The following is a 12,008-nucleotide window of genomic DNA, read 5'->3' on the forward strand; positions in this document are numbered from 1 at the left end:
TATTCTGCAATACTGGATTCTGCATCCAGCGAGGAGCCTAATTGTAGCCTAGTGCAGACTCATGCGCTACGTAGCAAACATTTTTTAGATCATGCTGCCAATATCAATGGGTTTTGAATCTATGTGGTCAATCAAGATCATAGATAAGTCCTGAACAATTCTATTACCAAGATGGACTATGTCGTTACCGTATTTTTCTGACCATCAAATGCAGTTTTCAGCAAGATAAAATCTTGCTGAAATGCATTTGCACCTCATCTTTCAGTGTCAGGGGGGTTTGATAGATCCAGAGACCCCTGACCGCTGCCTTAACGATCCAGCAGTGCTCTGATCGATCATTGGGAGAACTCTGCAGTCATATGTACCGCAGCGGCACAGCCCTCCCTGTCCCTGCCCGATCAATCCCCCTCCAGCAGATAACCCTCAAGATCATATCTTCCTGGGGTGCAGGTCCTCCTCTGTACACACAGGGACAGACAATAGCAAAGATCAATGGTCTTGCAGTAGCAGCAGAACCTCTGATGATGTCATAACATGTGACCAGGAGGGGATCACGTATGACGACACTTATCTGCGGGGATTTTGTGTTAATAAAATCAGTCTTCAATATGCCAGCTGCAGAGCGATCTGTGTATGTATATATGTATGTAGCAGAGCTGTATGTATGTAAATGCTGCAGAGCTGTGTGTATGTAGCAGAGCTGTGTGTGCATGTGTGCAAGTACAATGTGTGTGCAGCAGTGCCATGTATGTACATAACGTGAATCTATGCGCTTGCGCCATTGTTTGAATAGACACACTAGGTTTACTGACTAATAACTATTAACCCCCTTTTCTGTAATAGAACACCAAAGTTTATGACAGTCGTCCCTCAACTTTGTTAGATCCCCAGAGACATTTAAATTAGTATAAAATATTTTTTCTTGTTTTCTGTTGTCTTAGAGCTCTTTAACACGGGTGTATTTGTGTCTGTTTTTATGCATGCTAAAATAGCGTGCACAAAACGCAAAGAATAGAACCCATTTCCCTTTTTTGCATGTGCAAAAAAATAGAACCTGCTCTATTTTCTGCACAATTGTGCACCAAAGGGCCCCATAGACTTCTATGGGGATGCGCAAATATGCACACAATATGCAAGGGAATGAAATACAGCGTAAAACCACAAAGGAAAAAAACACATCTGGACCTTATTTGGCTACATAGCCTTTTAAATCTGGGCCGGGGGGGGGGCTGTCTCACGTACATGTGAACATGCTCTACGTGCAAAAGTTCAGCTGGGGCCCTCCACTCCGCCATCTATACTCATACCCAGAGGCATAACTTGAAGATTCAGGGCCCCAATGCAAAACCTCTAACAGGGCCTCCAACTATAATGCTTTATTCATAGTACTGGGCTCCCTATATGGAGAAGAGAGGCCTTATGGGCTCCCCCAAGGCTCCTGGGCCCGGGTGCAACCGCATCCCCTGCATCCTATAGTTACGCCCCTGGTTCTAGGTGGCAATACTCCTTTAATCAAACTTCACATTTTGAAAACGATCAGTATTCTCATCTAGGTATAAAGATATAACTACATAATACCAAAAAAACTTTTCATAAACTGCAGAGCTGCAGCATGTATGACGACTTCCAATGCCAATTTATACTCAATTTACGTACCTCTTGGGCCAAACATATAATCCACAAAAGCATTTACTTCTCGGTCTATTGTCTGTATGTGATCCTGAAAGACAAGCATAAAGATATTAATTCTATGGCTATATATTAGCTCACAGTTTTAGGGTGCATTCAGACGACCATATATCGGCTGGGTTTTCACGCCCAGCCGATATACGGCGTCCCTCTCTGCAGGGGGAGGAGGCTGGAAGAGCTTGGAGCAGTGCTCTGAGCTCCCTCCTCCTCTCTGCCTCCTCTCCACCCCCTCTCCGCCCCTCTGCACTTTTTGCAATGAGAGGAGGCAGAACAGGGTGTGGCTAAGTTTTGGGAATTAGCTCCGCCCCGCCTCTCATTGAAAATAGTGCAGGGGGGTGGAGAGGAGGTAGAGAGGGGGTGGGAGATCAGAGCACTGCTCCCGGCAGCTCTTCCAGCCTCCTCCCCCTGCAGAGAGAAACGCCGTATATCGGCTGGGCATGAATACCCAGCCGATATACGGTCGTCTGAATGCGCCCTTATAGTGTGAAATAAAACAAACAATAGGAGAATTTTTAAACACAATTGTAGCAAAATTAATGTAAGGTAAAATAATGAATAAACTGTTAATAACTAGTAATTGTAAATTTTCTGAAAATCATTAGAATTGCATATTGGTGCCAGGGCAGACGTGGTGCCGCACTCTGATTTGCCTTAGGGCAGCACCTGAGGTCCCCAGGTATTAACCCTTTCCAATCCGCTGTCTGACGTCTAAAGACATTCTGATTAAAGCCTGTACAGCTCCGATGTCGGAAGACGTCCGACAGGGTATTCATACTGTATATTACTGGCTGCTCTGTTGTTGGGGGCCTCTCTCGCATATCCCATATTGCAGTACAGGCTCTAGCCAGCAGATGGTGCCATTGTATAATGGCAGAAAGAGAAAGCCCCCTAGGAACCCTGAATCCAAAATTTGATTGCAAAGGGTTAAGCCTTTAGCCCCACCAATCAGTATCTGGTCTTTGCTGCAGGGAACCCAGACTATTGTCCCAGAAGCAGTCACGGTAATGTGGCAGTTAGTGCAAAATGGTTAGCATAACCGTAACATGGGTTGAGGGAACCAGGAAAATATATGGTTATAAAACACAGCCAAGGTCAAGGCAGGCGATATTCTTGCATTACGATAAATCAGGGAAAGTGTGGTCAATAAACAAACTGGGGTCAGGAGTGGAGAACATGGGAAAGCTGAGTAGTACAGGCACAGGTCAATCTAAGAAATAGTAGTCAAAACCAGAGGTTGAAGCTTCTGGGCCCCAATGTAAAATCTGTAAGAGGGCCCCCAACTATAAGGGTGGATTCACACGAACGTATATCGGCTCGGTTTTTACGCCCAGCCGATATACGTCGTCTCTCTATGCAGGGGGGGAGCCTGGAAGAGTCGGGAGCAGTACTTTGAGCTCTCGCTCCCTCTCTGCCTCCTCTCCGCCCCTCTGCACTATTTGCAATGTGGAGAGGCGGGACAGGGGCGGGGCTAATTCCTGGAACTTATCCCCGCCCTGTCCTGCCTCCTTTCATTGCAAATGGGGCAGAGAGGGGGTGGAGAGGAGGCAGAGAGGGGGCGGGAGCTCAGTTCCTGCTCCTGGCTCTTCCATCCTCCCCTCCCTGCAGATGAGGATGACGTATATCGGCTCGGCGTGAAAACCGAGCCGATATACGTTCGTGTGAATGCACCCTAATGCTGTAGTTATAGTACTGGGCTCCCTATATGGATGCAACCACATCCTCTGCATTCCCTATAGTTATGCCGCTGGTCAAGACTATATAACACCTTAGCACACCAAACAGATTAATTGCTTAGGTGCTCAGGAGGCAGACAAGGGCCATGACCACTAGATGGAGCATGTAGGAGTATGGATGTTACGGCACTCCGCCCCCCCCGAGCGCCAGGTGGGGTGCCCTGATCTTCCCGCACCCCACTGTCCCTGCCTACTTACCTCGGCCCTGTCTAACCCCAGGCAGACAACTGGATGGCGGTCCCTGCACTGGCTAGGGACCTGGCGACTGACAAGATGTGACTAACTGGTGGGGGGAACAGAGTGCCAACAGAGAAGGCAGATGGAAATGATCAACAGAACATACAGAGAAAGCAAAGCTGGAAATGGAAGCTGGCAGGCAAACTAGAGGCTGAACTGAGACTTAGCTGCAGACAGGACCAACTAGATGCTAGCAGAACCAATAACTGGCAGTGAGCTCAGGTCACTGCCAGCCTTATAACTGCAAGCCTCCGCCCAGGGGTGGAGAGTGGGAGGAGTCGACTCTCCCACTGCTGCATAAGAAAGGTGGATGAGTGCGGGCGGACACGCCCACGCCGCCGCACACTGGCTGCCCCACGCCGCCGGGAGAGCCCCGACTCCAGAGCTCCAGGACGCCGGAGCCGACACCGGAGCGGCGCCCTGCATGGTAACAATGGAGCCGTGGTCACTCGGCAATTAGATGCATTGACAAGAGTAGGAAAATATTCCCAAAAGGCAAGTTTACTTTTTTAAACAGGCCTAGTAATTTGATCATTTTGTACTTCTGTAGGACTTTCAATACTATTTTAAAGGGGATCTTCCGTGGATGTCCTCCAATGTACAGACATTCTGCTCTCTATTGATGGGATAATACAGTCCTTCTATCTCATCGCTGCCAGCTTACAATCGCACAAGCAGTGACAGTGATGCCACTCATACATAACTCTGCCTCCTGTTATTGCCTGGTCAGAAGGGTAAAGCAGTGAGAGGGGCTCCCTTTCCTTACTCCATGTCCCTCTTAGGAATTTTAGGTTACTCCATGGATAGATAATTTAGATAATTAACCTCATTCACAGGATGCATAGGATAATAATAAAGTTGATAATTTAAGACTAATTAATCTTGCAGCAAAAACAAAAAAAAACTCCCGATGATTCACTAGGAAAAGTCCACAACAGCTTCTAATTAGGCCATTTTAGTCAAGTTCGATGACCTAAACCTTTTACCAAATTGTCGAATAAGTGGAGTTCCATACAAAACGTTATTGTTACACTTCTCCATTACTAAGCTACCAAAGTAGAGCGAGCTTCAACCAAGAAGGTTGCAATATTCCTGTAAAATATTAAGATAAAAGTTTAAAAAAAAATCTCTTCCACCTTTAAGGGCGGCTTCAGATGGGCATATTTGCATGCGTTTTTGCGCCACGCAAAAACTGCAGGTGTAAAACACAGAAAGTAGAAACCATTGATTTCAATGCATTCATTTTTTGTGCGTGCAATTCTCACGCTTGCAAAAAAATAGGACCTGCTCTATTTTCCTGCGTATTTGCGCAACAAGGACCCCATAGACTTCTATGGGAGGTGCACACATGTGCATGTAAAAAGCTAAATGCTCCTTAGGGCGCATTTAGACGACCATATATCGGCCGCGTATTCCCGCTGGACGATATACGGTGTCCCTCTCTGCAGGGGGAGGAGGCTGGAAGAGCCGGGAGCAGTGCTCTGAGCTCCCGCCCCCTCTCTGCCTCCTCTCCACGCCCTGCACTTTTTTCAATGAGGAGAGGCAGGACGGGGGCAGAGCTAATTCCTGGAACTTAGCCCCGCCCCCACCCCACCTCCTCTCATTGCAAATAGTGCAGAGGGGCGGAGAGGGGGTGGAGAGAAGGCAGAGAGGGGACCGGAGCTCAGTTCCTGCTCCCGGCTTTTCCAGCCTCCTGCCCTGCAGAGAGGGATGCCGTAAATCGGACGGCGTGAATACCCGGCTGATATACGGTCATCTGAATGAGCCCTTAATTCCATTAAAAAAAAAAAGGAAGACAACTGGACCTCATTAGGCTAAATAGTTTTTTAAATGGGAAGGGGGGAGGGTTGTGCGCACATGTGAACTGGCCCTGCGTGTGCAAAAAAGCACATTTCTAGGCACAGACATAAATGCAAATCAACCTCGTTCACTGTGCAAATACATTGCGTTGAGGCAAGCATATATGAGTATGCGTCCGTCTGAAGCCGCCCTTGGGGTTTCTTCAGCTAACCATTTTTTTGCATGTACTGTACAATATACTTGCACAGAGAATAGAACCCATTGATGTAAATGGGTCTGCTCTCGTGAACATACTTTGCAGGTGCATTTTGTGCATGCACAAAAAGCAGGACTTTGTCTATCTTTCTGCGTATTGCGCAGCAAGGGCCCCCATAGAAGTCTGTGGGAGGTGCGCAAATGCATAATACACTGCGCAATTCACTGAAAGACAGAACACGTCTGGACCTCATTAGGTTAAATAGCCTTTCAAATCAGGGTAGGGGTGTTTTGCGCGCTCATATGAACAGGCCCTGCATGTGCAAAAAGTACAGTACTATGAACATTTTTTCCCCTTCTGCATCTGTGATAATCACGCCTGCAGGAGCGTAACTAAAGGCTCAGGGGCCCTGATGCAAAAGGGGAGCTGGGCCCTCCTCTATCTGTACCTGTACCCGTACCCATACCTAAACCATGCTGCACAGAGACATAACTTGAAGCTTCTGGGCCCCAATGCAAAACCTGTAACACGGCCCCCAACTATAATGCTTTATTCATAGTATTGGGCTCTCTATATGGAGAAGAGAGGCCTTATGGGCCCCCTAAGGCTCCTGGACCCGGGTGCAACCGCATCCTCTGCACCCTCTATAGTTACGCCCCTACACGGCTGCATAACGAAACAAAACCACTCATTTCAATAGATTTCAGTGGTTTCGTTTTCACTATCAGGATTCTCGCCTATTACAGCCGACAAAAGATAGGACCTGCCCTGGGACGCCCAATCTTCCCGTGCTTTTTTCAAACTGCTTAATATGTACATGCTCCCTCCTGACAGCTTCCCTTCAAAGGACTTCCAGCTTCCATATCCACAAAGCCAAAACTGCGTGCAATCTAGACTTGGCCCAGCCAGCGTGGCAGCCAATGGCCGTACGATTTTGCCGATAATGGCAGCCGAATCATGTAGTTATTGGCAGCCGCGGCTAGGCAGAGTTCCAGCCACAAGCGCTTCCTGCGGTGTGGCAATGTAGTCTAGCTGCAAGGATCCACTCTAGAATGCTGGCCCCAATCATCACTTTATCTACAGTAAGTATCCAGCAACGAGGGGTTAATGCAGAATTTGCAAGTAAAAACCTCGCATTCCTTTTGCCTGTGAATTCAGCTGCTCATTCTGGACTGGGAAATTTAACTATTGGATTTCAGCCTCAGGCCGGCGGCGTCTGACAGTGCTTCAATGAGCAAAATATGGAATCTGTGTAAATGACATATATATTATTAATTACAGATGTAATTTTAGAACCTCGAGATGAAACTTCCAGAAAATGATCTCCGCATGAACGTCCAATGTATCTAATTATTGTAACTCCACTAATTACCTAATAGATGGAAAGGATAGGTTACAGTAACATAGTATGTAAGGCCGAAACAAGACCTATGGCCATCTACTTCAGCCTATTACCCGCCAATGTTGATCCAGAGGAAGGCAAAAAAAGCCAATTTTCTCAATTAGGGCTCATTCACACAAGGGAATTTTTGCAGTTAACTTACATGTGCAAAAAAATGTATTAGAACCAATGGTTTCCCATGGAAACATTCAGACCAAGGAAATTTAGCTACGCAAAAACAATTGCGCCTAAACAGATAGGACATAAGCGACTGGAATTCAGCAACTGAAATCCCCTGCTGAACGAAACTATAGGACCTGACCTAACTTTGGTGCGCAAAGCGCAGAAGCCTCCATAGACTCCATGGGAGACTATGCCAGCCGTCCGGCAAAGGGAGATTAAGGGATTCCATAGCAGGGATTCCCCTGCAGGGGAACCCCTCCATCCCTGCTGAGATGAAAGGAGCTCCGGGCGATAAAGGGAAGCCCCGGTTGACAACCTTCATCTCTCTCTTCAGCAGCGCATATTTTTAGTCCCTCCCATTGAGCATGGAAGGATCGCAGCTGAAGCTTAGGACTTCAGCGTGAAAAAGTCCTTCCTTGGTAAATATTTTGTGCTACAGATTCGGTCTTGGCATTGGCTAAACAAAAAAAGGCATCAAGAACAGCAGAAACTGTACCGCATCTGACTTTTTAAATGCCCATAGCATGTGTTTTTCACATAAATCTGTTGGTCCAGGCCAGCCACGCCCTCTCTGGACAAGCCCTGCCCACTTTTCAAGAAAGTGTCGAGACCAGTGCAGAGAGCAGAAAAGTCAAGATTTTTTTGTGTAAGCTGGGCTTGGTCAAAAATTTGCAACTTTTCTATGTCAGAGTTCTGCCATACAGGCCTTAGCAGATATCCTGTATATTTGTGTCCTATATACAGCATATACTTTGTATATACAATATAAGCATTGAGGACCTTTTATACATGTGGAATATTTCTGCAAGACGCAGTTTAATCTGCTACATATTCCTGCTCCATGGCCCACATGCATACGTGCGGATTTTGGTGCAGAATTATTTGCCTTTAGGTGCGTCTTGCAGAAATATTCCGCAGGTGTGCACGGTCCCTTGTGGAGGCATTTGGGGTTATGAGGCATATAATGGCCCCACAACATAGATGTAAATGGGTCTACTGATAGGGAGTCCTGGTGTTTTTCTCGTAATGCTCTTTCAACATTTCCTCGCAGTGCACTTCCTCCAACAAATCCTGTACAGGTTCTTTCCATTCAATATCACAAGGCATAGAATAACCCTGGCTGAGCCCCATTCTCTAAGGACCCAACAGCAGCTGCCTGGTCTGCCTCTACGGTATTTACAGCCTTGGTGCTCTAACACTGTATTGCGCCATCTTACTGTACACGTCCTACAAATCTGGTTCCGAAGAGTAAATATCATGCACAGCTAATAAGTATATGACATGGTAGCATCCATGAATACCACTCATTAGGAGAAATTAAAAAAAAAAGTTTTTTGGCACCGGACTGGAGAATGTTGCATATGAAAGCCATTATCACAATAGAAGTCCGAATAAAATCCCAACCGAATGGTTTGCTTTAATATTCGCTTCTCAAGGTTCCAGAAAATGACTGTAATAAATGATGTCAGCAGAACCTTAACATGGATTTAGGAATATTTGGATATACAGGGGGTGGACAAAAATGTGGAAACACTGTACGAAATGCATGAGATTTAATCATTAGCACTGAGCTGCCCTTTTGGCTCCTTCTTGGCTGAGAGCTTTCCTGACAAATTTGTGTTTACTTCACCTCTTGCCCTGCTCTGGGTGGTTTCGGGAGCAGCTAAGTAGCTCAAACCCTTGAACCTTGTTGCTCAGGCAGCATCTGTGTTCTATCACCTCCACTTAAAATCGGTCTCTACATGTCTTATTGAAATATAATTTAGAATCCCATGTAACTTAAGTCATGCACTTCGTATGGCGTTTCCATATTTTTGTCCACGCCCTGTACTATACAGTGGTAATGGATCACAGACCTTTTTACAAGCACATTACACTACCATCATAGCATATTCCCATTATCTGCCGCCTTGCAGTACTTGTATCTCTATGTGCAGAACTGTTCTGCTTAAGTGGCAGATCAATGCAATCCTTTTATAAGTAATCCTACTCAACTCTTTTCTTGTTTTATCCCAGCGCTCCAAGCTTCACACGGCGCTCCGTTCAAGATTAGACAGCTTTAACCTCGTTTCAACTACATCTGTGTTGCACTTTTATTAGTAGAAACAGAAGCAAATTGCTACGATTTGCTAATTGCGTATTAGCCATGCAGTCGTATCTTCCATAGGCTACCGTGTTGCCGATCACGAGCCGCGCAATAAAAAATTGCAACATGTTCTATCTTGACGTGTATTACATGCATGTGTATGCCAAGATAGTGCAAGGGGATTGGCTGCACGCAGTAAGTACACATATCATTGCATATTTGCTGCGTGCTCACACGAGTCTCTTGCACTCCGCGCGCAGTTACTTACAGGCGTGTGTGCCCAGTCTTAGGGCTCTTTCACACGAGCATATATGGGTCGCGTTTTCACTGCTGGCTATCTGAGGCATTGGTTTCCTCAGATGGGTGATTTTCTGCTGTGTAAAAGCGCCCAGCCCGCCAATACGGTGCACATTCCAGCCGGGTGCTATTACGCCATCTAAGGGAGATAGTTCTGGAACTATCTGTTCCAGCCGGAATACGGCGATGGCTCCCATAGACTCTTATGGGAGCTGCCGGGAAAAAGGGAGGTGGGAGGGAGTTTTTCAGGTGTGGCATATAATTGCCGCACTCAGCCGTCTGAACGGGCATTAAAACGGGCATTTTAACGCCCGTTTACTCGACTTTAGGCAGCGCTGTGACCGCAACACAGCCAGCCGAAAATCGTCACGCCCATGTGAACAAGTCCTTAGTAAGGGAAATTTAATCATACAAGTGTGGCAACCTCCCTCCTCCTCTCCGCCCCTGGCTCTCTGCAGTGGGAGGGGGCAGGATAGGGCGGGAGCTAGTGTGCTAAGCTCCTGCCCCGTTCTGCCCCTGCTCATTGCTGGCAGCAGACAAGTGGCGTAGAAGAGGTGGGAGTTTAGCACATTTGTTCCCAACCTGTCCTGCCCCCTCCCCTTGCCGACAGCTGTTGAGGGAGCAGAGAGGGGGAGGCAGTTTAGCAGAGCTAAACTGTCCTCCCCGCCCAACAGTTTTTCGGGTGCTGTGTATAATTGCCGCACTCGACCATCTGAACAGCCATTAAAACGCCCGTTCACTCGATCTTCGACCGCGCTCTGACTGTAACACAGCTGGACGAAAATCGTCACGCCCGTGTGAACGAGTCCTTAGTAAGGGAAATCTACTCATACTGATGTATTATAAGGAGTTCTAAATGCAGAGTGAAGCAGGAGTTCTAAATGCAGAGCGAAGCTGAATGGACTGCACTAGATTTAGGCCTGATTCACATAAGCGCATGAGTATTTGCGTGCACATGAGCGCAGCATTTTTGCGGAATGAATGTGGTTTTCTTGCATGAGCATCCGCGTATTTTACTGTACTTTTTGCATGCACAAGTCAAGCTTAATTGTCAAAAAAAATATGCACTGATTCTCCCAGCCATAATTAGTCTAATGAGTTCCAGAAGTGCTCTTTTTCCTGCGCAATTAGGCAGTGTTTCACAATCTCCTGAGCACTCAGCCAATCAGATACAGCCCTTTCAGCAGGCAGGGACTTTAAATCCTCACCTGCTGAAAGAACTTCACTACACTGTCGGGAGATCAAGTGGCTAGACTCGCTTGAGCCCCGACAGCGGCGGAGAGGTGAGTATATATTTTTTATTTTTTTTTACACAGCCAGGGATGATTTTCAGGGAAACGCTTATATTTAAAGCCCTTCCCCGAAAATCACTGCAGGGGGTTGCCAGCAGCCCATTGCTCCTAATGGGGCCGCCAACAGCAATGGGAGGACATCGCGATCCTCTGCGACAGCTGTGGCAGAGGATTCTTTACTCTCCGCTGTCACAGTGTTTAGTGACAAGGGGACTCCCCACGAAGAATATTGACACGCACCCCAGACCTATGGTGCACGCATGTCCTATCTTTTACAGGTGCACGCATTTTCACGCCTGTAAAACAGTCAGTCTCCTTACCACCGCACGCTGGCCGGATTGTTATGAAGGCTGCATTCCTCGTATTTTTCTTCTGGCCGGGTCAGTGAAGATTACGTCCCTGTGCTGTAGCGTTCACTGCCTAGAAAGGAATGCTGATCTATTGCCGAGACAGCTCGCATGAGCATCCTCCGTAATAGCTCGGCACCCCCCCTGCTGGCCTGTGAACTGTGACGTAACGTACATTGGCTGGCAGGAAGAAGACTGCCGGCAATGTACATAACCTCACAGGAAGCAAAGAAATCAGCCGGCTGGAGGTGAGACGATTCCCCGGACTGCAGGAGACAGGAGAAGATCACTGAGGTGAAGATCTGGTTAGTAGACTGACAGGGGAGGAATAGGTAAGTATAGAATTTTTTTTCTTTTTAATAACAGAACCCCTTTAATGCCAAGGTGAAAACAGAAGGTTAGAAATCTTTCTAATTAAAAAAAAATTAAAAACTAACATTTTGCATTGACCTAAGTATTCACAGCCTGAACTCAGTATTAGTTGAAGCAGCTTGGGCAGGGATTACAGCCTCCAGTCTTCTTGGCTATGATGCCATAAGGTTTGCACATCTGGATTTGGGGATTTTTTGCCATTCTCTGCAGATCCCCTAAGGCCCTGTCAGGTTGAATGGGGACCACCTGTGGATGCCATTTTAAGTTCTATCCTGAGCTGTTCGATTGGGTTCAAGTCAGGGCTCTGGCTGGGCCACTCAAGGACATTCACAAAGTTGTCCCTCAGCCTCTCCTGTGTTGTCTTCGCTGTGTGCTTTGGATCATTGTTGGAGGGT

The 12,008-nt window shown here is 46.9% G+C and overlaps 1 protein-coding gene across 1 annotated transcript in view; it reads right to left on the reverse strand.

The window, feature by feature from the left end:
- Nucleotides 1-12,008, reverse strand: part of ELOVL2 (ELOVL fatty acid elongase 2) — a 106,946-nt gene that overhangs the window by 47,651 nt on the left and 47,287 nt on the right. Inside the window, exon 2 of the mRNA XM_066578942.1 lies at nucleotides 1,657-1,720. Within this exon, the coding sequence (XP_066435039.1) occupies nucleotides 1,657-1,720 (64 nt within the window). The remainder of the gene's footprint in view (nucleotides 1-1,656; nucleotides 1,721-12,008) is intronic.

This window comes from Eleutherodactylus coqui, chromosome 9 (assembly GCF_035609145.1).
Source record: "Eleutherodactylus coqui strain aEleCoq1 chromosome 9, aEleCoq1.hap1, whole genome shotgun sequence".
In the NCBI taxonomy this organism is placed as follows: domain Eukaryota; kingdom Metazoa; phylum Chordata; class Amphibia; order Anura; family Eleutherodactylidae; genus Eleutherodactylus; species Eleutherodactylus coqui.